Source organism: Palaemon carinicauda, unplaced genomic scaffold (genome assembly GCF_036898095.1).
Source record: "Palaemon carinicauda isolate YSFRI2023 unplaced genomic scaffold, ASM3689809v2 scaffold89, whole genome shotgun sequence".
Taxonomy (NCBI): domain Eukaryota; kingdom Metazoa; phylum Arthropoda; class Malacostraca; order Decapoda; family Palaemonidae; genus Palaemon; species Palaemon carinicauda.
Window position 1 is genome coordinate 257,335 of NW_027172192.1, and position 27,246 is coordinate 284,580.

The 27,246-nt window shown below is 45.4% G+C and overlaps 1 protein-coding gene across 1 annotated transcript in view; it reads left to right on the forward strand.

Moving 5' to 3' along the window:
* Nucleotides 1–25,026, forward strand: part of Cdc6 (Cell division cycle 6) — a 28,823-nt gene extending 3,797 nt beyond the window's left edge. Inside the window, exons 3-10 of the mRNA XM_068369776.1 lie at nucleotides 8,608–9,318; nucleotides 10,064–10,263; nucleotides 10,893–11,053; nucleotides 13,415–13,661; nucleotides 21,732–21,900; nucleotides 22,536–22,765; nucleotides 23,371–23,511; nucleotides 24,180–25,026. Of these exons, the coding sequence (XP_068225877.1) occupies nucleotides 8,608–9,318; nucleotides 10,064–10,263; nucleotides 10,893–11,053; nucleotides 13,415–13,661; nucleotides 21,732–21,900; nucleotides 22,536–22,765; nucleotides 23,371–23,511; nucleotides 24,180–24,296 (1,976 nt within the window). The 3' untranslated portion in view covers nucleotides 24,297–25,026. The remainder of the gene's footprint in view (nucleotides 1–8,607; nucleotides 9,319–10,063; nucleotides 10,264–10,892; nucleotides 11,054–13,414; nucleotides 13,662–21,731; nucleotides 21,901–22,535; nucleotides 22,766–23,370; nucleotides 23,512–24,179) is intronic.
* The last annotated feature ends 2,220 nt before the right edge of the window (nucleotides 25,027–27,246 follow it).

The window sequence follows — 27,246 nt, forward strand, 5'->3', positions numbered from 1 at the left end:
TGTGTGTGTAGTGTACTTATCTACGTGGTGTCCTCGGCAATTGGCCGCCTCGGCGTTATGGGTGGCGATCGAGTTTGACATGTCTTTCTCTCTCTCTCTCTCTCTTGAGGTCGTTCACCCTTTTACTACGTGTTACTATGCCCTTGTAGCTTCCTTTCCGTGTGGGGGGGGGGGTTGCTACGCCGTACGTTTTGTCTCAATTAGTTTATAAATCTAATTGTATTTGTTGATTTTTCAGCTTTGTAGAACGATTCCTTTCGGGGTTTTCGTTCTTTCTTTAGTGTTCATTCATTTTTAAATTACATAATTACATAGTTACATAATTAATAATTGTTATAATTCTGTTTTGGTTACAGCTCTCCTTCCGTGAGTGTAAGTGGTTGTGAGGGCACGTGCCTGTTGTGTAATTCTTGTTTCCTTTCCCTTGGGATTCCTCTTCGGAGCCTTCCCGGGGGAATGAATGTGTACTAATGTTTTTTTGTTTTATTTTTTTACAGTTACCAATCTAGTTCGTTTCTGTAATATGGCAACGGTGTGAGCTGTCTTGTTGAGTCCTGGGGATTCGGCTGTTGCTGCCTCCCCCCTTGTGTTTTCGTCAGGGGCGTGTCTCCTTCTACTGGAAGTACTTCCGTGACGACGGACAGCTCTCCAGTTCATTTTAGTACTCTCAGGAGGCTTGCCTCCTTGGGCAGGTAACTTTCCTTCCGAGGGAAGTTTTTCCTGTCCAGGCTTGAGTTTTTCCCCTTATGGAGGGTTCTCCTCTTGCCTTTTTTTCGTGCGACTATGCTCTTGGTGCTGAGCGGTCACACCGGCAGTTTCGCTCAAGGGGCTGGGCAACTGCAGGAGCTCCTCTTCGGAGGATTGCTCCTTTTAGGTCACTGCTGACCAGTCTCTACTACGAAGTGTTTCTCTTTCGTTCGCGAGAGAGTACACTCATAGAGACTCCTCTTCGGAGGTTTCTTCTGTTGCTGTTGCTGTTGGCCTCCCTCGCCGTAAGGCCCACCGTCCGCCTCGTCGTAAGGGCCTCTCATCTCCCTATAAGGGTGCTTGAGGCGCCTTTTTGAATCTCCGTTTGCAGCCTATAACTCCTTTTTCTCGATCTTCCGCCTTGGTGCAAATGGACAGCAGTCTGATCTCGTCTTCCGACGGGCAACGGTCTTCCCGACGGACAACGGTCTTCCCGACGGACAGCGGTCTTCCGACGGACATCAGTCTCCCGGCGGACAACGATCCCTTCGGGGCAAAGGGTTGCCTCTCACGGGGGTTCTTCCCTTGCGTGTCAGGGTTTCCCTGCGCGCCCTTCTGCTGTGTTCTCTCCTGCTCCTGCTCAGTGTTAACGCACAGGCGCTCTTCTGCTCATCAGCGCTCTCCTGTTCGTCAGCGCTTTCATGATGATCATTCCTGCTGTTCCTGTTGGTTCCTGTTACGCGCCCTGTGCGCCCACGTTTGCCCTCGCGATCTAGAACTTCGGTTCAGGTCGGGGTCAAGGACTCTTCCTCTATACGCAGGCTTCCACGCTTAGCCTTCTGCTCGTCAGCGATCATCAGCTCGCCAGCGATCACCTGTCTCTCGGCGATCTCCGGATCGCCCGCGTGTGTTACAGCCGGCACGCCAACGTTCTCCAACTCTTCTGAAGGAACATGGTTCGCCAGCTACTAGCTCCCCTGCGCATGCTGATCGCCATCGCGCGACCCTCAACTGCGGATGCTGATCGGCATCGCGCGACCCTCAACTGCGTATGCTGATCGGCATCGCGCGACCCTCAACTGCGGATGCTGATCGCCATCGCGCGACCCTCAACTGCGGATGCTGATCGCCATCGCGCGACCCGCAACTGCGGATGCTGATCGCCATCGCCCGACCCTCAACTGCGGATGCTGATCGCCATCGCGCGACCGCACACCTGCGGATGCTGATCACCATCGCGCGATCGCCCACCTGCAGAGGCTGCTCGCCATCGCGCGATCGCCCACCTGCAGAGGCTGCTCGCCATCGCGCGACCGCCCACCTGCGCATGCTGATCACCATCGCGCGATCGCCCTCCTGCACATGCTGCTCGCGATCGCTCACCTTCGCATATTGCTCGCCAACGCACGATCGCTCACCTGCGCATGCTGCTCGACCATCGCGTCGGCATAACACAACGCGCCATCGCCAACCAGCGCGTTAGCGCTCACCAGCTCACCACCGATCGCTTGTTGATCCATATCGCCAGCGGTCTTCCTCGGCCACGCGGCAGCGCATTTCCTCGCCATAGCGCTAACGCTTGCGTTCGCCGCCTCGGACTCGCGCTCATCCACCTGCCCACCCTCACGACCGCTCGCCTGCGCGACCGCTTGCCTGTGTGCCCGCTCGCCTGCGCGCCCACACGCCCACGTGCCTGCACGTCTACGCTCATGCGCGTCCGCGCCCATGCTCTCCAATGTTCGCCCACGCGCGAACCAACGGTTTTCCATCACGCGGACAGATGGTGTTCCGTCGCGCGAACCTCAGTGTTTCTTCGCACAAGCGTCGGCTTATTTCTTGCAGTATCCATTGCTCGTCTATGGGTTATCGCTCGCCGACCACCAGCGCTCGCCCTCCCTCTGCGCTCCTTCGCTCACCTTCGTTTGCGTTACCGCGCATGGGCGCTTCTACGTTCGCCCACGCGAAAATCTTTGAATTACCGTTGCGCGAGCTCCAGGGCGATTGCGACCACGATTCCCAATGGGGTTTTCGCAGCATGGCCAGCCTGGCGAGTTCTTCTGGAGCGTATTTCCAGAACACGGCCTCACCCCGTAAACACAGAGCATGGCACTTGCAAGAATAGGAGAAACTTAAGGGAGATCTGAGCAATACTCCTCTTTCCTTAACCTGGTTAGCCCTTCCCCGTCATTCCCTGGAAGGATTTTTGGCGGGGGGGGCTTTCCGTTCGAGATTTCTCCATCGGACAAGGGGTGACTGCTTACCCTTTCCTCTGGGAGCTTACCAGGTTCTTTCCCTCCTCGATTACGGCCCGAGGTTGGGTTCAAGGAAGCTACAGGAAGACCATGGGTACTTTCCTCCTCTCGAGCTCAGGCACCTTGGCCTTTCGTCGTTAAGTATCTAACTTGCGGACAAGCTCGATGTTGTACCATCTGGACGCGCTGACTGAGGGCTTCCTTCGGGTGTCTCATCTGTGAAGGTCGACGACCTCAGACACCCTTCCATCCTTGAGAAGAGTTTGTTTGTACCCAAGGACAGAGACTTAGACAGCGGCTGTGCGGAGGAAATCGACTTCCGTTTTCACTCCTCCAAGGCGCTTTCTTCCAGACTCTGCAGGGCTCCAGCGCCCTTTTCTTTCAATCACGTCGGCCTAAGTTATCGGCTACGACAACTGGGACAAGGTGTCCAATTGCAGTTTCCTCCTGTCAGGAACAGATGGCACGGGAGACTCCCCCGGGGGGCATAGTCCTAAAAGGAGTTCACGAACTCTAGGATTGCAGGTTTTTCCCTGGGAGGATGCTTAAGGTTACTCATCCGAATGACAGCTTCCCGATGCCCATTCCCGCACAATCTCTGTGATCAGCCAAGGATATCGCGCCTGCCGTCTCTGTCAGCGAATTCAGTGTCTCTGAACCTCTATGCCATAGCGTCAGCAGAGTTGCCCGGTTGGGCAGAATGATCGATACCTTAGGCGAAGGTCTTCCTTAGGATCATCGACGGCTTCACCCCCGGCCTCCTCAGTCGATCCTTTCTTGTAAGAAAGTATCTGAGAGGGGATGTCCTTGGTCGACCTCTCAGCCCTGATCAAGTTTGTCGAACAAACTTCGGCCAGCGTAGACCAGCAGAATCGACCAGACTGGTAACGAGGCGACAGGACTCCTTAAACCCTGGATCGGAAGGACGGGTACTTTCAGTTTCCATTCCATCCATCTTCCAGGGTGCTCGTCGAATTCAGTCTAGACTGCAAGTATTTCTGCTTATGATGCAGTGTGGCTATCCCGCCGTGGCATAGCAGGTTTGTTTCCCCAGAGAACTCTCCCTGCCTTCCTCTTGGCCGCTCAGGTGCAGGCTTCCGCCTCCTCTGCTGTTTGGAGGGCTGGTCAACTCCGGTAGGCTCGGGTTCGACCTTCTTAAGCGCCGGGACAAGCTTCCGGATGCTTACCATGAGTGTGGGCTCATGGTATTTTGCTTGGAGCCTTCTCTTCCTCTGCCTCAACATCTGGAGTATCTGGCCATGATATTGGGTCAACGGCCTTACCACGTTGGAAACCCCGCTTCTCGTCCGTCCAGCGAGGTTAAGCAACGTCGGTACTTGGATGGGTGACCACCTGGGGACGCCAGATTCTGTTACCACATCCTCCGAGCCTTCCTTTCGGTTGACTGTGGCAAGACTGAGGAGAGTCGCAGTACCTGTTCTCAGTCAAGCAGAGCTTTCAGCCCTACCTTGGAACGTTTCCTAGTTCTCCTTTCCTCATTGACCCGTCTATAGTCCGAACGGTCGCCTCAGCATAATTTCCATGTGGGGCGATCCAAGGTCCGGTGGCTTCAGGCAATGTTTAACCGGACTTCCTGGCCCCTATGGGACCAGCGGAACTATTAGACCTGCAATGGGTGTTGACCTATGGAGCCTCTTGATGGTAGTGGATATTCTCGTCCTTTCCCCACATTCTTGATGCTGTTCTCGGACTCGTCAAAGGAAAGGGGGGGGGCATGTTCCGGTCCAGGCCTATGGTCAAGACCTGAAGGATACCTCTCCATCATTCAGGCAGGCTTAGGGGCCTTAGTCTGGCCCCTTCACAGATCCTACAGCTCCTGCCGAGTCGCCCCGTGCGCGTCGACTTCATGATTCTGGCGTATTCTAACCAGCAGGGGACGCATTTTCACACCTTCACATCTTGCAGTAGAGATACCGGGATGATTGAGATTCTCTCAATACCACCATCGGCTCTCTCATTCCAGGCAGGGGAATGTTCTCTCAGACTATCCGAGCAGAGCCTCGTAGAGAGAGTGTACCTGGGGGTCTTTGACCTTGGGTAACTAGCAAGTACTGGTCTGGGGGACCTGATCGCAACAGCTTGGAACCTCAAGCTTCCGCTATTCTTCCCCCCAGTCTCAGACCCCGAGACTCTGGCAAGATGCATTCCGGTGATGGTGGGACAACTTCGACGCCTGCGTCTTCCCTCCTTTTTGTCTGTGGACAATGGGTCTCAACAAGACCAGGTTGTCTGTCAACCTTTCAATGGGAGAGCTCCACTGGGACTATGCGCAGAACGGTTTCTGGACCCTCTGCTTCCCCTGACGGAACTCCCGGGAGAGCTTCTCCCACGGCGCAGACTACTTAAGCAACCACACTGCGACATCTCTCCCGAACCGGGGCGTCGCTTCGGCTTCATGCCTGGAGACACTACGCCTCCTCCTCAAGAAGAAACAACCCGCTACAGTCGCGGTACGGAGGTCGCGTCATCTGCGATAGTCATCCACAGGGGTCTCCCAGGCAAAGTGAAGAGTCTAAGGTGGTTGGTGCCGTGGGAGATATACCTCTTCCCTTGAGGCCTCTTCTCCAGCAATAACGGTCTTATTGCCTTTCGGCGGGAGGAAACTCCTTTCCGCTCTCGGCAATGAAGCCTGTCGCTCAGCCTTTCCCTGACCTTCAGGCTTAAAGGAATTAACTTTTTCCTGACCGCTGGATCTATCCTCGCTCATGCGAAGCTACGATCGTCCCTGCCCTAGTCAGAGGAAGACCTTCAACTTGGAGCATGGCTCGGACTTTTAGTCCTTTAAGAGATCTTCTCAAGACCCTTTACGACAGGCCTCGGATTGTATTCCGCCTTGGGTCTCCTGCTCACTCTGGCCACGGCCAGTGTGTAAGCAATCTTCTTGGTCTCTTACGACTCCCCCCTTTCTAAGGAAGAGGGGAAGGCAACATTCAGGCTCGCTCCTGAGTTGTTGGCTAGACTCAGAATCTGGGGTCCCGGCCCTTCGGTCCGATTCATTCAAGATTTCGAGTCTCCATTCTGTATCTGATGTCCCAAGACCTTCTCTTTCTTTCCAGTAAAGGAATCGAGAGGTTAGCGCTGGGAACAGCTGCAGTTTGTCCTCAGTTGCAGCCGATTTGGGAGCACAAGGAGGACATGGGGGAGATTCACCAGTATACCTCTTCAGCCCGGACTCAAGGACATTCATCTCGACCAGTCTCCAGACCCTCCCCCGTCACGTCGCCCTACAGCACGATGTTGGATACATCGCAACGTCCCTCGCCTTCGAGTAATACTACTCTGTGACGCAGGTGCTGCAAGCTGGAGTCTGGAAGCGTCTAATGACCTTCGCAGCCCGCTTCCTGCAGGGCGTGACCCACAGGAGTCTTGATACGTTTTCTATCGCTCTGTGGTGGCTACACAACAGCTGGTCTAACCTCAGGCTCCTTTTTGGACAGGTAGCAGAAGGTTGAGGGCATTGTTATCAGGTTTTAGTCTGCATGAACGAAAGAAGTATGTCTGGCCCTTACTTCTTTCTTCATCATCTCCTCTACGGGGAAGCAGCATCCTGGTCTCTGCATAGCTGACCTCGAACCTCTGCAGGTAAACCATGCTTCCTTGTGTTCCGAGTATTGAGTCAATACTGTCGCGTCCCCCATACCCTGACGAGGTGGTATTGGGAACGTCCTAACCCAGAGTTCCTTCTGGAACTCCAGGTCAACTGCCTAGGACGGGTCACACTTCTTCCTTCACACACAAGCTTACGTATGCCACATGGTTCCTTGCGAAGCAAGGAACTTGTGAGGTGCAGGGACTCCTTTTATCGAGTGCTACTCACTCGGATTCTGAGTCCCCGGGTAAAGCCAAAGCCAGTATGGCTGGGGACTTTCCACCCTACCTAAGGGGTAAGTCACCCTGTGTAAATAGCGTGGTTTGTATTTCGGTTACGGAACAAATGACAAATTCGAAGATAATTTGTATTTTTCCTAACCATACAAACCTTAGCTATTTACACACATTTGCCCGCCAGCCCTGTCCCCCAAGACAAGTCCTACCTCTAAGTGAAAGTGAGCATTCATCTGTGTGTGAGGGAGGGGAGGGGTAGCTACCTACCACTCCCCTACCCCCCCCCCCCCCCGCTAACTAGTGCGGGGGTAATACACCCTCGTTAAATTCTAATGGCTCACCATTTCAGCTGCGCTAAAAGGTAAACCCTGTGTAAATAGCTAAGGTTTGTATGGTTAGGAAAAATACAAATTATCTTCGAATTTGTCATTTTTGATTCTGTGCTATGTTTTCTTTATTTGCGGGTCATATAACTTGTAGGCTTGTAGCATTCCGAGTTTGCAACGAAGGTTTCAGCTTGGTTCATTGTAATGTGAATAGAAAAAGTATGGTAGGAATTTCGCGAGTAACTAATACGGATCTGTTTCTTGTTGATTAGAATATATTATAGATTTTTGATATAGAATATAGTAGCTCTTCAAATTATATATATTCCCTTATAGCATCTAAAGAGGCAACTTTATCCGTGCCTTCTGTTAAAAGGAAGATCTCCAGTTGAAGACATCCTCTTTATGTTCATATTTTATGTGACGAGTTAGAAAGGCTAGGCATTGCAAAACACGTTGGCTATTGTTAGGTATTATTATTATTACTTTTTAAACTACAACCCTTTTTGGAAAAGCAGGAGGCTATAAGACCAAGGGGCTCCAATAGAGAAACTAGATTGATTACAGCCAGGCCGCACCATTCGCATGGGTTGCGGATGCTGAAGAAAGCACGGAGAATTTTTGCTCTTTTTATGACACTCCTAGACTCCCGTATATCTTGATATTGCTAGAGGAAAATACAGAAGGGTACTGTGTAGTTACGTAACACCAAATACATAAAGGAATTTACAGGGACATAGGACAAAGTACTGTTACAGTATTACCCATAGATTCAGAATTAATTTTTTTTAAAAGTATCAGTCTCAACTTACTCTCCCCTATATAATAAAAGGTAATAATAATAGTCATAATTATATGTGTGAATGCACTTTTGCTGGTAAAACAAAACATTGAGTTATAAAAGACCAAATGTAGTACAGTGAACTCATGTTACTTAACCCTTTTCATATTTTTGATAATTTTTTTGAGAAAATTCAGGCATTTTCCAAGAGAATGAGACCTACCTGACCTCCCTATGACAAAAATTAAAGCTGTTAGAGCAATTTTAAAAAAATATACTGCAAAATGTGCTGGGAAAAAAATAACCCCCTGGGGGTTAAGGGTTAGAAATTTCCAAATAGCCTGGGGGTAAAAGGGTTAAGGTCTGTTCAGTATGTGGTTTCGTATAATTGTGAATATATACTCATGAATACAGTGCTGCTTATGGAAGCCCAGGGCTTTTACGTCTACGAATAACAAACCCACGAAAGATAGGATCTAACTGTATGCACCTTCAGTATTTTGCAATTTTACATTTTTCAGATGCGTGTTTTATAAATAGCACAGCACGAAGTATTAGTTAATTTATGTAAATGGTTATACAGTAATACATAAATAAAATTTCTAGACATACGATAACTTTATTAATAGAGATTGTCTTTCCCTCTGCTACTTTTGTCAAATTGTTAAAACTTCTTGAGTGTGAAATTGTTATTGGAAATTTCGTTCTCTTTCAGAAAACGACAAAGAAAACTGCTGCAGTCCCCCCAAAACATCTCCATCTCGGTTACTGACAGAAAACCAGAAGAGTAACAAGGATTCTGAGGGAAAGGCTTCTGAAAACTGTCAAGACAGGAGATTGGAATCTGTTAGAGTTGTCGTAAGTCCACTGAAGATCAGCTCTATAGACTTCAGTTCCAATGTCAGTGAAATCGTTACGCGGTCCAGAAGTCCATTCAAGTCTCCGGCGAAACTTTCCCTGGGCGACGTGAGCAGCCCAGCGAAAAGTATCAAGAGACTCACCTTCACGAGCAACAACGTCAGCGAAATCGTTACGCGGTCCAGAAGTCCGTTCAAGTCTCCAGCGAAACTTTCCCTGAGTGACGTGAGCAGCCCAGCGAATAGTATCAAGAGACTCACCTTCACGAGCCCTTCGAAGTCCCCGTTGCGACGTCTCGATCTGAGCAGCCCCGCCAAGTCCCCCTTGAGAGTCGGAGTGAACAGCCCTATTAGATATTTGGGGAAGGCTGTTGCCGAGGAGATCGGAAGCCCGAGGAGGTCCCCTAGAAAATTGAATTTCGAACCTTGTAGTCCAAGAAGATCCCCCAGGAAATTGCCTTTGTCACCTGTGAAGTTCGGCAGCCCCTCGACTTTGGTGTCCAGTCTCTCGCTGTCTAGTCCTTCCAGTTGCAAGAAAGCCTTGTCTGTTGGTCTGTTTAAACCTGATGGTGAGTTTTTGTGTTACTGTTAAGTAAAATGTCTACAATAAAGGATCTTGCACTCAAGTGGCAAACTTTCTGGTGAGGGGTTGGGATTGAAAAACTCAAATAATTTTGGCCATCCCTCTCTGGCTATAGATAGTGTTTATATACGTATATGATCTCCGCCTGTCTTCTAAACATGTTGACTTTAATATCATGAAGAACAGCTGATTAGAAAAATTGTAGATTGCAGTATACATGAAATTAGCATATTAAAAGTCACTTGGGATTCCCGGGAAATCTTTGAAAAGGGGATTAGATAAAGTATCTTGGACCTGATGTTTTAAGAGTATTCAGTACAGGACCAAAGAGAACTAGATTTCATGTCTAGCCATATAATAAAAGCGCGATTTATTTGCTTTCATGAAGAAATTTCATTTATTTATATTAATGATTAATTGAGAATTTTTTTATGCTTTTTTCCTCCCGACATCTTTTCTTGAATGTTTTTCCCTTGTGATTTTAGAAAGCGAGTTCCTTGTTCATGTTTTTATGTAGAGCCGACTTGAAATTGGGTATGTGTTTTTGAGAAGATGTGGTGTCTTAATGTAATTTGAATTCTTATTTTGGATTTGATTAAAAGATGGCTTTTAGCTGATTATTCAGTTCTTCAAGGTACTTTGTGACTAACGATTAATATTTGTGTTTGCTTAGCTGACCACGATATTTGCATGAGTTGATAAGATTCCTTATCTCGTTCTCCTCCCAACAGTGACCGCTTACCGAGCCGTACGACAGAGCTTGAACACGGGAACGCCCACGACGCTGGTCTGCCGCGAAGAACAGATTAAGGCCATGAAAGACTTCCTGTCAAATCATCTCGGAAAGGGTAGAGCTGGGTCGCTCTATATCTCCGGGGCCCCGGGCACCGGGAAGACTGCTTGCCTCACTTCTCTTGTTGCAGACATGAAGGTACTAACCACTACATGAATGATTTTTATTTTTTATTATTGTATTTGGCATTATTGCCTTCAAGGATTTTGGTACTCAGCATCAAAGTTACCGACTTAAATATTAACTGTATGATGATGTTTAACCCTTTTACCCCCAAAGGACATAATGGTACGTTTCACAAAACTCATCCCTCTACCCCCATGGACGTACCGGTACGTTCTTGCAAAAAACTGCTATTTTTTTTTTTTTGCATATTTTTTATATTTTTTTTGAGAAACTTCAGACATTTTCCAAGAGAATGAGACCAACCTGACCTCTCTATGATGAAAATTAAGGCTGTTAGAGCAATTTGAAAAAAAATATACTGCAAAATGTGCTTGAAAAAAATAACCCCTGGGGGTTAAGGGTTGGAAAGTTCCAAATAGCTTGGGGGTAAAAGGGTTAAGTATCCTTACTTTGTCATTTGAGAAACTTTTCTATCTCATCTTCATGTGTTTAGTTTTTTGTTGATCCAAATATCTTAAATTATCCATCTGAATAGTAATTCTGGTGAATATGGTCCCCAGTGCTGTGGCGTATACACAAATGAATTAATCCAAAATAATAATCTAATGTAATACAGTACAGTAAATTAATTTTTTTTCAAGGATAAAAACTTCAAGCAGATCTTTTTAAACTGCATGACGGTCAAAACATCAGCGTCCATATACGGCAAAATCGTCTCGGGCCTCGGACTTCAACCACGATCTACTGAAAAGGAGAATTCAAGGCTTATAGAAAAAACACTAGTATCTTCAAAAAATCCTGTGTGAGTATTATAGAATTTTTACAATTGCAGGAAATTAACCCTTTTACCCCCAAAGGACGTACTGGTACGTTTCACAAAACCCATCCCTTTACCCCCATGGACGTACCGGTACGTCCTTGCAAAAAAATGCTATAAAAAATTTTGTTTTCATATTTTTGATAATATTTTGAGAAAATTCAGGCATTTTCCAAGAAAATGAGACCAACCTGACCTCTCTATGACAAAAATTAAGGCTGTTAGAGCAATTTAAAAAAAATATACTGCAAAATGTGCTGGGAAAAAAATAACCCCTTGGGGGTTAAGGGTTGGAAATTTCCAAAGAGCCTAGGGGTAAAAGGGTTAACATTAATTTCTAATGCAGGATTTGAGAGGATTTATCTGGATATATTTTGAACATTTTTATGATGGTATGAAATGAGTTCTTTCCACTCCTATATGTCTTTTAGATCTTTCTGCTTTGATTCACGACAGGTCTGTTCTTTAATCCATTTTCCCATGATTCCCTTGACATTCGTCTATGGATTCATCTCTCTGCATACATGGTTGTTCCTCATCCTTTCTCATCTTTGGTATGAGCCATCTCACTTCACATTCCAGTCTCATTGCTGTTACTAGCTAAGCTAGTCTGCTTTGCACTTTTGCTTGCCTATCTGTTATTCGTATTGTTCGTTGTTTAAGATGGCGTTTGTCCTGCGATGTAATTACCGCCCTTAACAAAGTTGGGAGGAGGTTGTTTTTGTCCATTTGTTCGTTAACAACTTCCTGGCCCCAATTTTACTCATAGAATAGTGAAACTTTCAAGAATTAATTGTATTGTTGAGACATGGAAGTGATTCAATTTTGAAAGTCCTAGGTCAAAGATCAAGAGAAAGGTCAACATTATTCACTGCTCGCCTTGGTGAAGCCTTGTCTTGGTGATTAGGATCTCCCCCATTTATAGCATTTTCCTGATTTCACTCGAACTGAAAGGTTTGTCGCTCCTCCTTAGATGAAATATCCTGTTGCTACTACTTAGGCAACTCCAGTAGCTCCTCAGTCGTCATCTGCTCACCGTGTTTCTCAGGCGGATCGCTGTTGTCTTCTCTGTCCATCTACAATCTGATTTTGTGGGGTTCCCTGACTGTGGACCTGTTTGCGACAGCCCTGAAATTTAGGTTCTCGCTCTACTGCTCCTTAGGCTTTATGAAAAGGTACATTTTAACATCTATGTTTACGCATTTCCCCTGTTCTGTGTCATGAGGAAGGTCCTCAACAATGTGAGAATAAGCAAGAACTTATCAGTTACTGATAGCTCCGCTATGGCATCATGCAGAGTGGTTTCCGGACCTTCTTACCCTTAAGGACACATGCCGTTGTGAACCAACTCCTCCTGCTTGGGTTCGAACCCCTAAAAATTGCATTCTGTATTCTGGTCACAGTTTCTTCCATGCAGAATTGGTGACCTTTTCCTAGGCTTTAATCAGTCATTTAGAGAAAACTTAATGATGTGGAAATGTTCTACCCAAAACTCTCGAAGGGTAAGCTTTGTTCCTTCGGTGGCCTCGATACATTGTTGGAACATTATGCCTGGTCCACTGGTTAGAGAATTGGAGTGGTTTCGGCCGTCAGGAACTTTGTCTCGACGAATTTGACTTCCTCCATCAGGTTATCTTCAGGGGCCAGGGGATGGGAAGGAGCATTTTCAATAACCAGTAAGTCTTGAAGTAGGCAGTTCCCGTCCACGAGATACTTTCTGACCTTGGGACTAAAACCTTCATTGACCCAAACCACAAGCAAAATATGTATTACGCAAGTCGGGAACCTTTGAATTACAGTACCTGCAAGTCCTGGGTCAAAGGTCAGAGTGAAGATAGCTTTACGTGTCGGGTTATTGGTGCTGCATTTGCCTTGCTCGAAGCTTAATGGCTGAAGTTATTCTCCTATTGTGGGCTTTGGTGGCTGATGTGGTAACGTCCCTGACTGGCGAACGCCAGACTTGGGTTCGAGTCCCGCTCAAACTCTTCAAGTTTCTTTGCTCGCTGCAACCTCACCATCCTTGTGAGCTAAAGATCTGGGGTTTGGGGAAGCCGATAGGTCTATCTGTTGAATCAAGAGGAGCCATTGTCTGGTCGTAGCTTGTGTGGAGGGGGGGCGTGGGCGCTGATCATATGGTCAGTCTCTAGGGCATTGTCCTGCCCGGTAGGGCAATGTCACTGTCCCTTGTCCCTGCCATTCATGAGTGGCCTTTAAACCTTTAAAATTCTCAGGTTTGTATGGTTAAGAAAAGTACAAATGGATTGAAGATTTTATGTTTATCAGGTGAGGGTATACTACAATCATTCATTCAAACTTTCATTCATTAATTCAAACATTCGTCCTCAGCTTGATCATACTCGACGAGATCGATCAGCTGGACAGTAAGAGCCAGGAGGTCCTGTATTCCATATTCGAGTGGCCGTCCATAAAGGACTCCAAGCTGGTTCTCGTCGGCATCGCCAACGCCCTCGATCTCACAGACAGAGTGCTGCCCAGACTCCAGGCGAGACCGACCTTCAAGCCGCAGCTGTTGCACTTCCCGCCTTATTCCAAGCCAGAAATAGTCAAGATTCTTAACCAGAGGATACAAGAGGTTTGTCCTTTGCTTTTTTACTAAGATAGGAAAGTTGTCGCCTTTGGGGTTTAAATTTTCTCTCTCTCTCTCTCTCTCTCTCTCTCTCTCTCTCTCTCTCTCTCTCTCTCTCTCTCTCTCTCTCTCTCTCTCTCTCTCTCTCTCTCTCATAGCATCTGTACCTTTCTTAATTTTAAAAACTTGAAATACACAAATTTTATAAGTAAGAGGAAAGTGTTTTAGTCGCTTACCATTTGCAAATTTGATTTTTCAATATTAATCTTACCCGATGATCATGTAGCTGTCAACTCCGTTGCCCGACAGAAATCTACGGTCGGGATACGCCAGCGATCGCTATCCAGGTGGGGGTGTGCTCAACAGCGCCATCTGTGGTCAGGTACTCAAGTACTTCTTGTCAACAAGACCTCAATTTTTTCCTCTGTCGTGCCGCCGGCAAGACCTACATGGATACGCTGTTGAATTTGGAGTCTTTTGTTCACGATTTGGTGATGTATTTGCTCTGAAGTTTAGCCTTCGCTGTTCAGGAAGCTTTATCCTTAGCTTAGCAAGCTTTTGGAATTAATTTGATTCATTGGTTAACGATCTTTGCTTAATTTTGGAATTCCCCCTTGACTACCTCTAAATTCAAGATGTCTGACCATTCCCAAGTTCCTAAATACAGGCAATGTAGTGTTAGGACTTGTACTAGGCGTCTTCCGAAGGCCTCTATAGATCCTCACACCGTATGTTCCAATTGTAGGGGAAAATCCTGTCAATTGGAAGATCGATGTGGGGAATGTGCTGGGCTTTCGGAATTCGATTTTAATGAATTCCTCAGGTATGCACGTAGGTTAGAGAAGGAGAGAGATAGGAGGAGTTCTTCTCGCTCTGTGGATTTTTCCTCTCCCCATGCCCCTCAACCTTTTCCTTCCCCTGTGGTGGTGACTCCCGAACCTGCTACGAGTGCTCAGCCTGGAATGGCTGATATGTTGCGTGCCATTCAGGCTCTCGGTGAGAAGGTGGAGTCGTTGGTTAGTGACCGCAATCAGCTCTTGGCAGATGTCAGAGAGCTGAAAGCGAAGAGTGCAGTGGGAAGTGTTAGTGCTAGTGATGTGCATAGTGTCAGTGTCAGTGTTGCGCATGAGGGTACATCTGTGCGTGCCAGTCGTCCTCCCAGTCCGGGACCTCTTGCAAGCTCCCAAGCCCAGGGGAGAAGCAATGTCGAAGGACCAAAGGGTTCGGCAGGCCTTGATCGGCGCACGGATGTATCCTCAGTGGTTGCGGACGTATCTGCTAAGGATCGTCCCATCCACTTACAGACGAATGAGCCCTTACATTCCTCGTCTGTGGAAGAGGTTTCCAGGAGGAAACGGTGGACCAAGGTCTCACGACCGCTCAAACGTAAGGTCCCTTCCGAGCTAGTCCAACGGCCCAGGTGTAGCCACTGGGTCAGTTCGGACTCGCCGCAGTCATCTGATGACTGCACACCTCCCAAGAGAGGTAGAGTGGTCCCTCAACAGGCCTCTGCTCCGTCTGTTGTTGCTCCAACCACAGTAGACCCTAAGTGGTCCATGCTGCAGACTATGCAGTCTCAGCTTGCGGCATTTATGCAGGAGTATCATGCCGAGAAGGTTAACACCTCTCCTGTTAACCTACAACCCGCAGAGGTTGTGCGCTCAGCAGATACTGCGGCTGCCTGCTCTCACACCCCACCTGTGAGAGCTCCTCCACCGATGCGCAGTCCTCACTGCCAGACGCATGTTCTTGCTGCACCATCTGCTAACATGCGTGAGCTGCCGCATCAGGAGTTGCCGGGTTCCAGCACTATGCGGCATTCTCCTCAGCCCATGCAGCATGCTCTGCAGACCTTACAGCATGCTCCGCATACCATGCAGCATGAGCCGCATACCTTACAGCTTGCTCTGCATACCATACCGCATGCTCCTCAGCCCACCGCAGACCCTCCCACACACCAGCCCTCTGCTTTTGTTGTTGCCAGCTCGCAGACTGTCCAGCAGAGGCATGATGATGGATCCGCAGGCACGCATGCACCCATTCTGCAGGATTCAGCCGTTCAGCTTGCTGCTCTGCCTTTGCCTCTCACTACTCAACTTTCGGATGATGATGTATCGGATGATGAAGCTGCTCATCTGGATGATCCTCACTCTGATGTTGAAGGACACAAGTCTTCGCCACCCTCCTTAGACTTTCGCAAAGTCCTTGCTTTGTTCAGAGAGTTGTATCCTGAACACTTTGTGTCTGCAACCCTCGTTCTCCTCCCTCCGAGTTTGCTCTGGGCATGCAGTCTGCTGCGCCTGCCTTCACCAAGCTTGTTCTCGCCAGATCATCTAGGAGAGCTTTGAGGGTTATGGGGGACTGGTTGCATTCCAAGAAGCAACTGGGAAGGACCTCTTTTGTGTTTCCTCCTCCCAAGCTGGCTTCTAAGTCGAGCGTCTGGTATGCCACGGGAGAGGAACCTGGCTTGGGGGTTCCTGCCTCTGCCCAGGCCGATTTCTCAAGTCTGGTTGACTCTCCCCGCAGGTTGGCTATGAGACGTTCGAAGATCTGCTGGTCCTTTTCAGATCTCGATCATATGTTGAAGGGAGTCTTTCGTGCCTTCGAGATATTCAACTTCCTCGATTGGTGTTTGGGAGCCTTAAGCAGGAAGACTTCCCCTTCAGATAAGGACTCGGCCATGCTGATCATGTCTAGCATGGACAAGGCAATTCGGGATGGGTCTGGTGAACTTGCGGCTTCATATGTATCAGGAGTCCTCAAGTAGAGAGAACATCTGTGCTCCTTCTTATCTGCTGGTATCACTCCTTGCCAGAAGTCAGAGTTGCTGTTTGCTCCTCTCTCCAAGTGTCTGTTTCCGGAGGAGTTGATTAAGGGGATGGCTGCCTCTCTTATTCAGAAGGATACTCATGACCTCATGGCTTCTTCTGCACGTAAGGCTAAAACCTTACCTTCCGTGCCTAGACCCTTCCGCCCTACAGCAGTTGATACACCTGCTTCTAGGTTCATCCTGCCCTTTCGTGGCAGAACCTCCAGCAGAGGAGGTACCCGTGCAGACAGTCACCGTGGCAAGTCCAAGAAGGGTTCCAAGTCCGCAAAAGGCAAGTTTTGACTGCCTTTCTCTCCAGACAGCAGTAGGAGCCAGACTCAAGGCCTTCTGGCAAGCTTGGGAGAGCAGAGGGGCAGACGCTCAGTCTGTGAAGTGGCTAAGGGAGGGATACAGAATTCCGTTCTGCCTCAATCCCCCTCTAGCTACATCTCCCATCAACCTCTCTCCCAACTACAAGGAGAAGGACAAGAGGCTAGCGTTGCAACAAGAGGTGTCGCTCTTGCTACAGAAGGAAGCAGTGGTCATAGTCCGGGATCATCAACCGTCTCTTCCTGGTAGCCAAGAAGACAGGAGGTTGGAGACCGGTGCTGGACGTCAGTGCTCTCAATGCTTATGTCACCAAGCAGACGTTCACGATGGAGACGACGAAGTCGGTCCTAGCAGCGGTCAGGCAGGAGGACTGGATGGTCTCGTTAGACCTGAAAGACGCATACTTTCACGTCCCCATCCATCCAGACTCCCAACCTTTCCTAAGATTCGTCTTTGGAAAGGTTGTGTACCAGTTCCAAGCCCTGTGCTTTGGCCTAAGCACGGCACCTCTTGTGTATACGAGACTGATGAGGAATATTGCGAAATTCCTTCACTTGGCAGACATCAGAGCCTCCCTCTATTTAGACGACTGGCTTTTAAGAGCTCCCACAAGTCGTCGCTGTCTGGAGAATCTCAGATGGACTATGGATCTGACCAAGGAACTGGGCCTCCTGGTCAATTTAGAGAAGTCCCAGCTCGTCCCATCCCAGACCATTGTCTACCTGGGTATGGAGATTCAGAGTCGAGCTTTTCGGGCTTTTCCGTCGGCCCCAAGGATCAACCAAGCCCTAGAGTGCATCCAGAGCATGCTGAGAAGGAACCGATGCTCAGTCAGGCAGTGGATGAGTCTAACAGGGACACTTTCATCGCTGGCCCTGTTCATCGAGTTAGGGAGACTCCACCTCCGCCCCCTTCAGTATCATCTAGCTGCTCACTGGATAAAGGACATGACGCTAGAGACGGTCTCAGTTCCTGTTTCCGAAGAGATGAGGTCTACTCTAACGTGGTGGAAGAACAGCATTCTTCTCAAGGAAGGTCTATCTTTAGCTGTTCAGACCCCCGACCACCGTCTCTTCTCGGACGCATCAGACTCGGGCTGGGGTGCGACATTGGACGGACAGGAATGCTCGGGAACATGGAATCAGGAGCAAAGGACACTTCACATCAATTGCAAGTTGTTGGCGGTTCATCTGGCCTTGATAAACTTCAAGTCCCTCCAGCTAAACAAGGTGGTGGAGGTGAACTCCGACAACACCACAGCCTTGGCTTACATCTCCAAGCAGGGGGGGACTCATTCGAGGAAGTTGTTCGAGATCGCAAGGGACCTCCTCATTTGGTCAAAAGATCGAAAGCTCACGCTGGTAACGAGGTTCATTCAGGGCGATATGAATGTCATGGCAGATCGCCTCAGCCGGAAGGGTCAGGTCATCCCCACAGAGTGGACCCTTCACAAGAATGTTTGCAGCAGACTTTGGGCCCTGTGGGGTCAGCCAACCATAGATCTGTTCGCTACCTCGATGACCAAGAGGCTCCCATTGTATTGTTCTCCGATTCCAGACCCAGCAGCAGTTCACGTGGATGCCTTTCTGCTGGATTGGTCCCATCTCGACCTGTATGCATTCCCGCCGTTCAAGATTGTCAACAGGGTACTTCAGAAGTTCGCCTCTCACAAAGGGACACGGCTGACATTGGTTGCTCCCCTCTGGCCCGCGAGAGAATGGTTCACAGAGGTACTGCAATGGCTGGTCGACGTTCCCAGGACTCTTCCTCTAAGAGTGGACCTTCTGCGTCAACCTCACGTAAAGAAGGTACACCCAAGCCTCCACGCTCTTCGTCTGACTGCCTTCAGACTATCGAAAGACTCTCAAGAGCTAGAGGCTTTTCGAAGGAGGCAGCCAGAGCGATTGCCAGAGCTAGGAGGACATCCACTCTCAGAGTCTATCAGTCTAAATGGGAAGTCTTCCGAAACTGGTGCAAGGCCAATGCAGTTTCCTCAACCAGTACCACTGTAACCCAGATTGCTGACTTCCTGTTACATCTAAGGAACGTTAGATCCCTATCAGCTCCTACGATCAAGGGTTACAGAAGTATGTTGGCAGCGGTTTTCCGCCACAGAGGCTTGGATCTTTCCACCAACAAAGATCTACAGGACCTCCTTAGGTCTTTTGAGACCTCAAAGGAACGTCGGTTGTCCACTCCAGGCTGGAATCTAGACGTGGTCCTAAGGTTCCTTATGTCATCCAGATTTGAACCGCTCCAATCAGCCTCTTTTAAGGACCTCACATTAAAAACTCTTTTCCTCGTATGCCTAGCAACAGCTAAAAGAGTAAGTGAGATCCACGCCTTCAGCAGGAACATAGGTTTCACATCGGAAACGGCTACATGTTCCTTGCAGCTCGGTTTTTTGGCTAAAAACGAGCTTCCTTCACGTCCTTGGCCTAAATCGTTCGAGATCCCTAGCCTGTCCAACTTGGTGGGGAACGAACTGGAGAGAGTACTTTGCCCAGTCAGAGCTCTTAGGTACTATCTAAGAAGGTCAAAACCTTTACGAGGACAATCAGAAGCCTTATGGTGTGCTGTCAAGAAGCCTTCGCTACCAATGTCTAAGAACGCAGTTTCTTACTACATCAGGCTTCTGATTAGAGAAGCTCATTCTCATCTGAAGGAAGAAGACCTTGCTTTGCTGAAGGTAAGGACACATGAAGTGAGAGCTGTGGCTACTTCAGTGGCCTTCAAACAGAACCGTTCTCTGCAGAGTGTTATGGATGCAACCTATTGGAGAAGCAAGTCAGTGTTCGCATCATTCTATCTCAAAGATGTCCAGTCTCTTTACGAGAACTGCTACACCCTGGGACCATTCGTAGCAGCGAGTGCAGGAGTAGGTGAGGGCTCAGCCACTACATTCCCATAATCCCATAACCTTTTTAACCTTTCTCTTGAATACTTTTTATTGTTGTTTTGGGTTGTACGGTCGGCTAAGAAGCCTTCTGCATCCTGGTTGATTTGGCGGGTGGTCAATTCTTTCTTGAGAAGCGCCTAGGTTAGAGGTTGTGATGAGGTCCTTTAGTATGGGTTGCAGCCCTTTATACTTCAGCACCTAAGAGTCGTTCAGCATCCTAAGAGGACCGCTACGCTCAGTAAGGAAGACGTACTTAATAAAGGCAGAGTAATGGTTCAAGTCGACTTCCTTACCAGGTACTTATTTATTTTATATTTGTTATTTTGAATAACTAATAAAATGAAATACGGGATACTTAGCTTCTTTGTTAACATGTATGCTGGTCTCCACCCACCACCCTGGGTGTGAATCAGCTACATGATCATCGGGTAAGATTAATATTGAAAAATGTTATTTTCATTAGTAGAATAAATTTTTGAATATACTTACCCGATGATCATGATTTAAAGGACCCGCCCTTCCTCCCCATAGAGAACCAGTGGACCGAGGAGAAAATTGAGGTCTTGTTGACAAGAAGTACTTGAGTACCTGACCACAGATGGCGCTGTTGAGCACACCCCCACCTGGATAGCGATCGCTGGCGTATCCCGACCGTAGATTTCTGTCGGGCAACGGAGTTGACAGCTTCATGATCATCGGGTAAGTATATTCAAAAATTTATTTTACTAATGAAAATAACATTTTTGGTGCGAAGGGCCTAGCGATTGATTACTTTACTTTACGGGCTACTTATTTTAGCCCGATCACACATTGATACCCTGTGCCCTACAAGACCTGAAAGATGTTTGTGAACTCTTATTCATGATTATATAACTTTAAGACTCGCATATATAACAGTATCAGTCTCAACTTGCTCCCCTCTCTTATGTAGCTTGAGTTTGCTGTGCTATATTTGATTCTACTTGACTCCAGGTTCTTCTGTCTCTTGAGTTTAGGTGGATTTAAACTTATACTTTATAACTGCGAATGCACCTTAACGGAAAACACTAAAAAGCCTCTGGTTAAAGTCAAACTAACACAGCATACTTGGTTACACTTCGGCGTAAGTTGAGGCCGATATCGGTATACTTCGTAATTGAGTTTTCAATCTCTCTGATGATAATGGTTTTTTGTCTTTTCTATCTTTTTTTTTTTTTATATAACTGTGACTGCTCTGCTGTATTTGGTGTTATATAACTATGAACACACTTACTTCTTTATTTTTCTAGTTGTATAAGTAAATGGGGAGTCAGTGTTTGTAAGGAAGTATCAATTGTTCTTGTGGTTTTTCCTCATTTGCTGGTTTATCTGTTACCTGTCCTTAGAATATTTTATTTTAATTGTTCATTACTTCTCTTGTAGTTTATTTGTTTCCTTATTTCCTTTCCTCACTGGGCTATATTTCCCTGTTAGAGCCCTTGGACTTATAGCATCCTTCTTTTCCAACTAGTGTTGTAGCTTTAGCTAGTAATGATAATGACATAAGTCTTTTTATAGTTTATATAGCCTATGACATATCTTTTAATGTAGTTACTGTTTTTACATACATACATATACCAAGGCACTTCCCCCAATTTGGGGGTTAGCCAACATCAAACAAATGAAACAAAAAAGGGGTACGTCTCTTCTTTATGTTCCTCCCAGCCTGACAAGGGACTCAACCGAGTTTGTCTGGTACTGCTAGGGTGGCACAGCCCACCCTCCCACATTATCCACCACAGATGAAGCTTCATAATGCTGAATCCCCTACTGTGGTGGATAATGTGGGAGGGTGACCTTCCCTTGATTTATTGTTAATTTGTTCTCATCATTTATTTATTTCCTTATTTCCTTTCCTCACTGGGCTATTTTTCCCTATTGGAGCCCGTGGGCTTATAGCATCTTGCTTTTCCAACTAGGATTGTAGCTTGGATAATAATAATAGTAATATTCCTTGTGAATGGCAAGGTCTAATTGTATCTTATCAAATGATCTCCTAAACATTTTTCATCTTCCCTAGGCTGGGTTAGAGGACGTGCAGATCATTCGGCCGTCGGCCATCCAGTTCCTAGCCGGCAAAGTAGCAGCCGTTGCCGGCGACGTGCGCAAGGCTCTGGATGTGTGCCGTAGAGCCGTGGAACTATGCGAAATTCAGGCCAGGAGACAGTCCGTGTTGAAACCATCGATGGGTGAGTACCCTAGTTTTACTTGAGTATTTGTAAGGTTAAATAATCTTGTGAATGTAGTGGTGTAGTTTCTGGATACTACTTATCACCTGTATCCTTGTTTTTTTGTCGAAAATTTTGGATAGTTTCTACCTGGTTATATGTTTAGAAAGAGTTGGAAGATCCAAGCCCACATGGCTCAGAATTATGAAACGTAAAGTGGAAGATGATGGAGAAGTGTTGAATTAATAGATGTAGGAGGAGACGTGATATATATTGGAACATGTTAAGTTATATTTCTGTCTTGCATTCAAAGAAAATATTAGTCCAAGAAGAGTGAGAGAGCCTTAAAAAAGCTTAACCTTTCCAGGTGTGCATGTTGGTATTTCTGGGGCTGCTTTCTGTTGTTTGTGCCAGGAAATGGTTTTTGATACTCGGCAGGTAGACATATAGGCCTCCTCAAACCCTCCATCCTTAGCTCACAAGGATGGTGAGGTTGCAGATACTAAAGAAACTATCAAGTTTGAGCAGGACTTGAACCCTAGTCCTGTATGCCCCGAATTTGCATCCCTGTATTGATTAGCCTCCCAAACCCCATTGCCTGCCATATGTCAATCATTCGGTACACTTGTTTACAACGTGTTCTTTATTTTCGACAGGGAGTCCACGAAAGTCGCCCAGGAAATCTCCCCAGAAGCAGGCAGGACCGGGTCTCAAGATGGTCGAAATTCCCCAGATCATGTCCATCTTCAACGAAGTGTACGGGTCCCGAGTCATCTCCGCCGTTCAGAACGCCCCCGAGAGCTTTTCCCTGCAGCAGAAGCTGTTGATCTGCTGTTTGTTGCTGTTCTTGAGGAATGCGAGATCAAAGGACATTACTCTCGGGAAGGTAAGGGGCTTTTGGAACTGGATGTATTCTGGACTTTCAGTTGTGGAATTCCAATTGGCATTATAGTGTAACAATCTGTAAAGGGTTACAATGTATACTTAAGAAGTTAGTGTAAGAATTATGTGCTGTTTTTGTCATTGCTAGAACTATCATTACTTATAATTGTGTTGAATACAAGTGCTATGTAACATTTATAGATTCATAGTAATCAGTTTTTGTTTTTCAATGATAAAGAGATTTTGTGAAATCAACAATTCGATTTATTTCAACTTTTATATTGTACTCTCCATCCACAAAACATTTCACATAGGATGCTAGGAGTGAGTATCAGCAATGTACCCACCTCTGAATGTTTTAGTTCAATGTTTGTACTTTGTTTGTGAGGTGGGTATAAAGTAGTTTCATTTAAGTGGTTGAAGCATCAACAAAAAATAGTTGAGGTCACCATTTTACTTGTTCATGTAGCTGCCTATTGAAATTGAATTCTTGTGTGGTATATAACAATCATCACAGTAAATTTCTCCTTTTCATTTTGAATGATTAATGTATGCATTAACAGTACTGCCTTGCATTGAAGTTACACCTGACGATTTCTCCTCTTCCAGTTTCATGAGTTGTACACGAAAGTCTGCAGGAAACGCAGCATTCCCGACATGGACCAGAGCGAGTTTCTCACCTTGTGCACCCTCCTCGAATCACGAGGAATGTTGCAAGTAAAACGTGCCAAAGAAGTTCGGAGTTCTAAGGTTAGTATGGACGTGAGCTTCCTTGCTTTCTGCTCTCTCCATGTTGTGCTGTTAGTTTAACTCATGGACCAAGCTGTAGGTTTTACTGTATTTTATGGTCTGCATCATTGTTTGACCCTTTGGTGGAGCTACTTCTTCTTCCCTTCCATTATCCCCTTATACTCTGCCTCTGGATTTACTTTCTTAATCTCAGAGAAGATTAAACAGGTTGTAATTCCCTGGCCCACTGAGGTCTCAATGACACGAGGTAATGTCTTTGTTTCAAATGAATTACTCTATGAAATAATTGGTTACTTTTAGTCATTTTGACCTTTTGCATTTTATCCTTTTTGAATAGAACAATGTCTAGTACAAGCTTTAAGATCCAAGCATTTGATGTTCGTACTGTGTAAACTTTTTATTCATCATTTATATTTTTATATACAAAGTTGTGTCTCTTTAATCTCATCTGTTTTGTCTACTGTCCAAATTCCCCTTTGGTTTTGACACTTCTCTGACTTCTTCCCACGATTATCCGATCTTTAATCCTCAATATAAGTCTTTGCACAACTACTAATCCTACCTCCCTGCTAACCGAGCCTTGACGCATTTCCAAACCATTTCTACAAGTGATCCCGGTATATTTTTCTCATTTGTCAGAAATCCCATTTTAATTTTTTCTCTTTCAGGTCATCCTGAGGCTGAATCCCGAGGAAGCTGAAAGGGTTCTCGGAGACCGTACCCTCCTGGCGGACGTCTTAGAGGATAAGGAATGTCTAGGAAAATTATGTAAAAATTCTGCATAACTATTGTGGAGGGTCCGTTTTTAAACAGTCATGTATATACGTACGTGTTATGCTTTTTAATGCTTCGTCCGTAAGGATTTGTATATAATGTTATTTAAGGCATTGGTTCTTGAAAACAGTTTTTATGTTGACTTTCAGTATTGTTCCAGTGTTTTTTGTAAAAAGTTTTTAAAATGACTTCAAACTTTTTTAGTGTATGATGTATGAATCATTTCACAGTTTTCCTAGTTTATTTTATTTGGAAAATTCATTATTTCATTACCAACTTTTTACTGTATGATGTATGAATCACTTCCATGTTTTCTTTCATTTTATTTGGGAGATTCAATATTTCATTATCAAGTTTTCACTGTATGATGTATGAATCACTACATAGTTTTCTTAATTTATTTTATTTGGGAGATTCATTATTTCATTATAAAGTTTTTAGTGTATGATGTATGAATCACTTCAAAATTTTCTTTCATTTTATTTGGGAGATTTATTATTTCATTATAAATTTTTTACTGTATGATGTATCACTTCATAGTTTTCCTAGTTTATTTTATTTGGAAAATTCATTATTTCATTATCAACTTTTTAGTATATGATGTACAAATCACTTCAAAATTTCCTTAATTTATTTTATTTGGAAAATTCATTATTTCATTAAAATAAGCCATTACTTTTAGTTTGGACCACGACCCGGTGTCTCAACCTCTTTTTTTATAATAAATGTTATGGAAATGTTCTTATAATTTTGAATTTATATCCATGTATGAATTAAGTCGGTGTCTCGTAGGAATTTTATACAGGAGAGGGGGTTCCCAGCCCCCTCGTCCCGTCCCTTTTAGTCGCCTCTTACGACACGCAGGGATAACGTTGGCGCTATTCTAATTTTTATATGGCCCCGCGTAGAGAGTAGAGGTCCCCTTTTTTGTTTTGTTTCATTGTTGGTGTCGGCTACCCCCCAAAATTGGGGGAAGTGCCTGGGTATATGTATGTGATATGATGAATTAAGTTTATTCTTGCTGGGTTTGTTTTTAAAAATGTCTGTTTTTTCTCGTGCAAAGCTATTTTCTTTATGGAAAAAACTGGGAAGATTTTTTGCCAAGACTAACCCCTGCGTGGGAAATTTTATAAAAATAAACGAAGATTCTTCGTGCTAAGAAGGTTGTATCTATCACTTGTGGTCTTCACTAGATAGCAATTTGAAGAAGCTGGTTTTGAAAAGAGGGTTGTAAATAGAAACCACTTTCTGTATGGCACATTTTAGTCCACTTTAACCCTTTTACCCCCAAAGGACGTACTGGTACGATTCACAAAAGCCATCCCTTTACCCCCATGGACGTACCCATACGTCCTTGCAAAAAAATGCTATAAAAATTTCTTTTTTCATATTTTTGATAATTTTTTGAAAAAATTCAGGCATTTTCCAAGAGAATAAGACCAACCTGACCTCTCTATGACAAAAATTAAGGCTGTTAGAGCAATTTAAAAAAAATATACATTGCAAAATGTGCTGGGGAAAAAATAACCCTTGGAAATTTCCAAAGAGCCTGGGGGTTGATGGGTTATTATAAAGTAATATATCTTGATATCTGATTACAGACTGATAATTTCACGAAGAGTACCTAAAATTTAATTAGGTTTATTGATTTATGTTCAGGGATAAGATTAGTTTCTTCCATCTCCTGAGACAATCGGACGCATCCAAGGTGATGTGAGATTTGCAATGACAACAAAGTATAAGGGAAATGTAAACTTGATTTCTTTGGGTTCGAGCCATGTTGTCCCGATGGCAGGTCCTCGAGGGCAGCTTTCTACTTGCCATATTTCTGCAATAAGACAGACAAGTAGAAAGCTGCCTTTGAGGAACTTCCATCATGACGTCATGGCTCAAACCCAAAAATAGATTTTTATTTAGTTAAAATCCATTTAGCTGTATTGTAACAATCAAGATCCTGAGAAGTACTGTTGATATTGCAGAGTAGAAAGATACCAACACCAACAAAAGGGATGTAACGCTAGAATGATCAGTCTGTTATTCGTGAACAACCAACGAATCCTTATTTTGTTGGTTGGAGTCCTATTCATAGCCTGGCTCGGTAGTTATGCCATCAGTGCTCCTTGCAAAATGCTATGTAGGCATTATTAAATGGTCTTTGCAGCAAACTGATTTGAAAACAAGAATCTTTTGGAATACATAAAATAATGTTTTGGAAGAATTAGACTTTAATATGAATAAGATTAAACTGTTTGAAGGGAAACAATTAAAAAATGTAGATGGTAAAACGGATGAGATAGCTATGTGGCGTGTCAAGAATACGTCCCCTGATATGCGATATCCTTGAAGGAAACTTTAAGGATATTTGCGCCAGGAGTTAGAATTCTGGAGACCTTAAGTTAAATTCTCTGGGAATATCCACTGAAGTCAAATATACCCTAGGAAGCTACCTAAAGGAACCTTCCCTCAGGACGACATGGCCTGAGCCCAAAGATAATTCTATAATGTGCATATAAAATGTTAATTTTAGGAGCTAGATTAAAAACCTAAATGGTTTTTTGAATGAATAAATAGAAGTTTGGGAGATTTTTTTTATATTCCTAGACATGACGAGAGTAGATTTATCCCTGTGAATTAGGAAGATAAAGAGAAAATAATAGCAAATTTTTTATTTTTCACATTCAGGAAAGGAAATTGACAATGGGAATAAATGCTATTACAAAAGAACAGAAGAAACATAATCCCTATTAAAATAGAGATGTGAAGAGCTTTTACTGAAAGAGTTCTATTATTCTTATTAAAGATAAAGGAGGCTATAGTATCAATTACTGTACAAACCCTATGAAAAGTGCTGGAGTGCATTAAGAAATATCTAGTAACTAGAGGGGTACTCAGTAGAGCACAGACATCTGCCGCTAGCAGTTTATTTCTCGACCTTTTCCCTGACCTTGACCTTAACGTGTT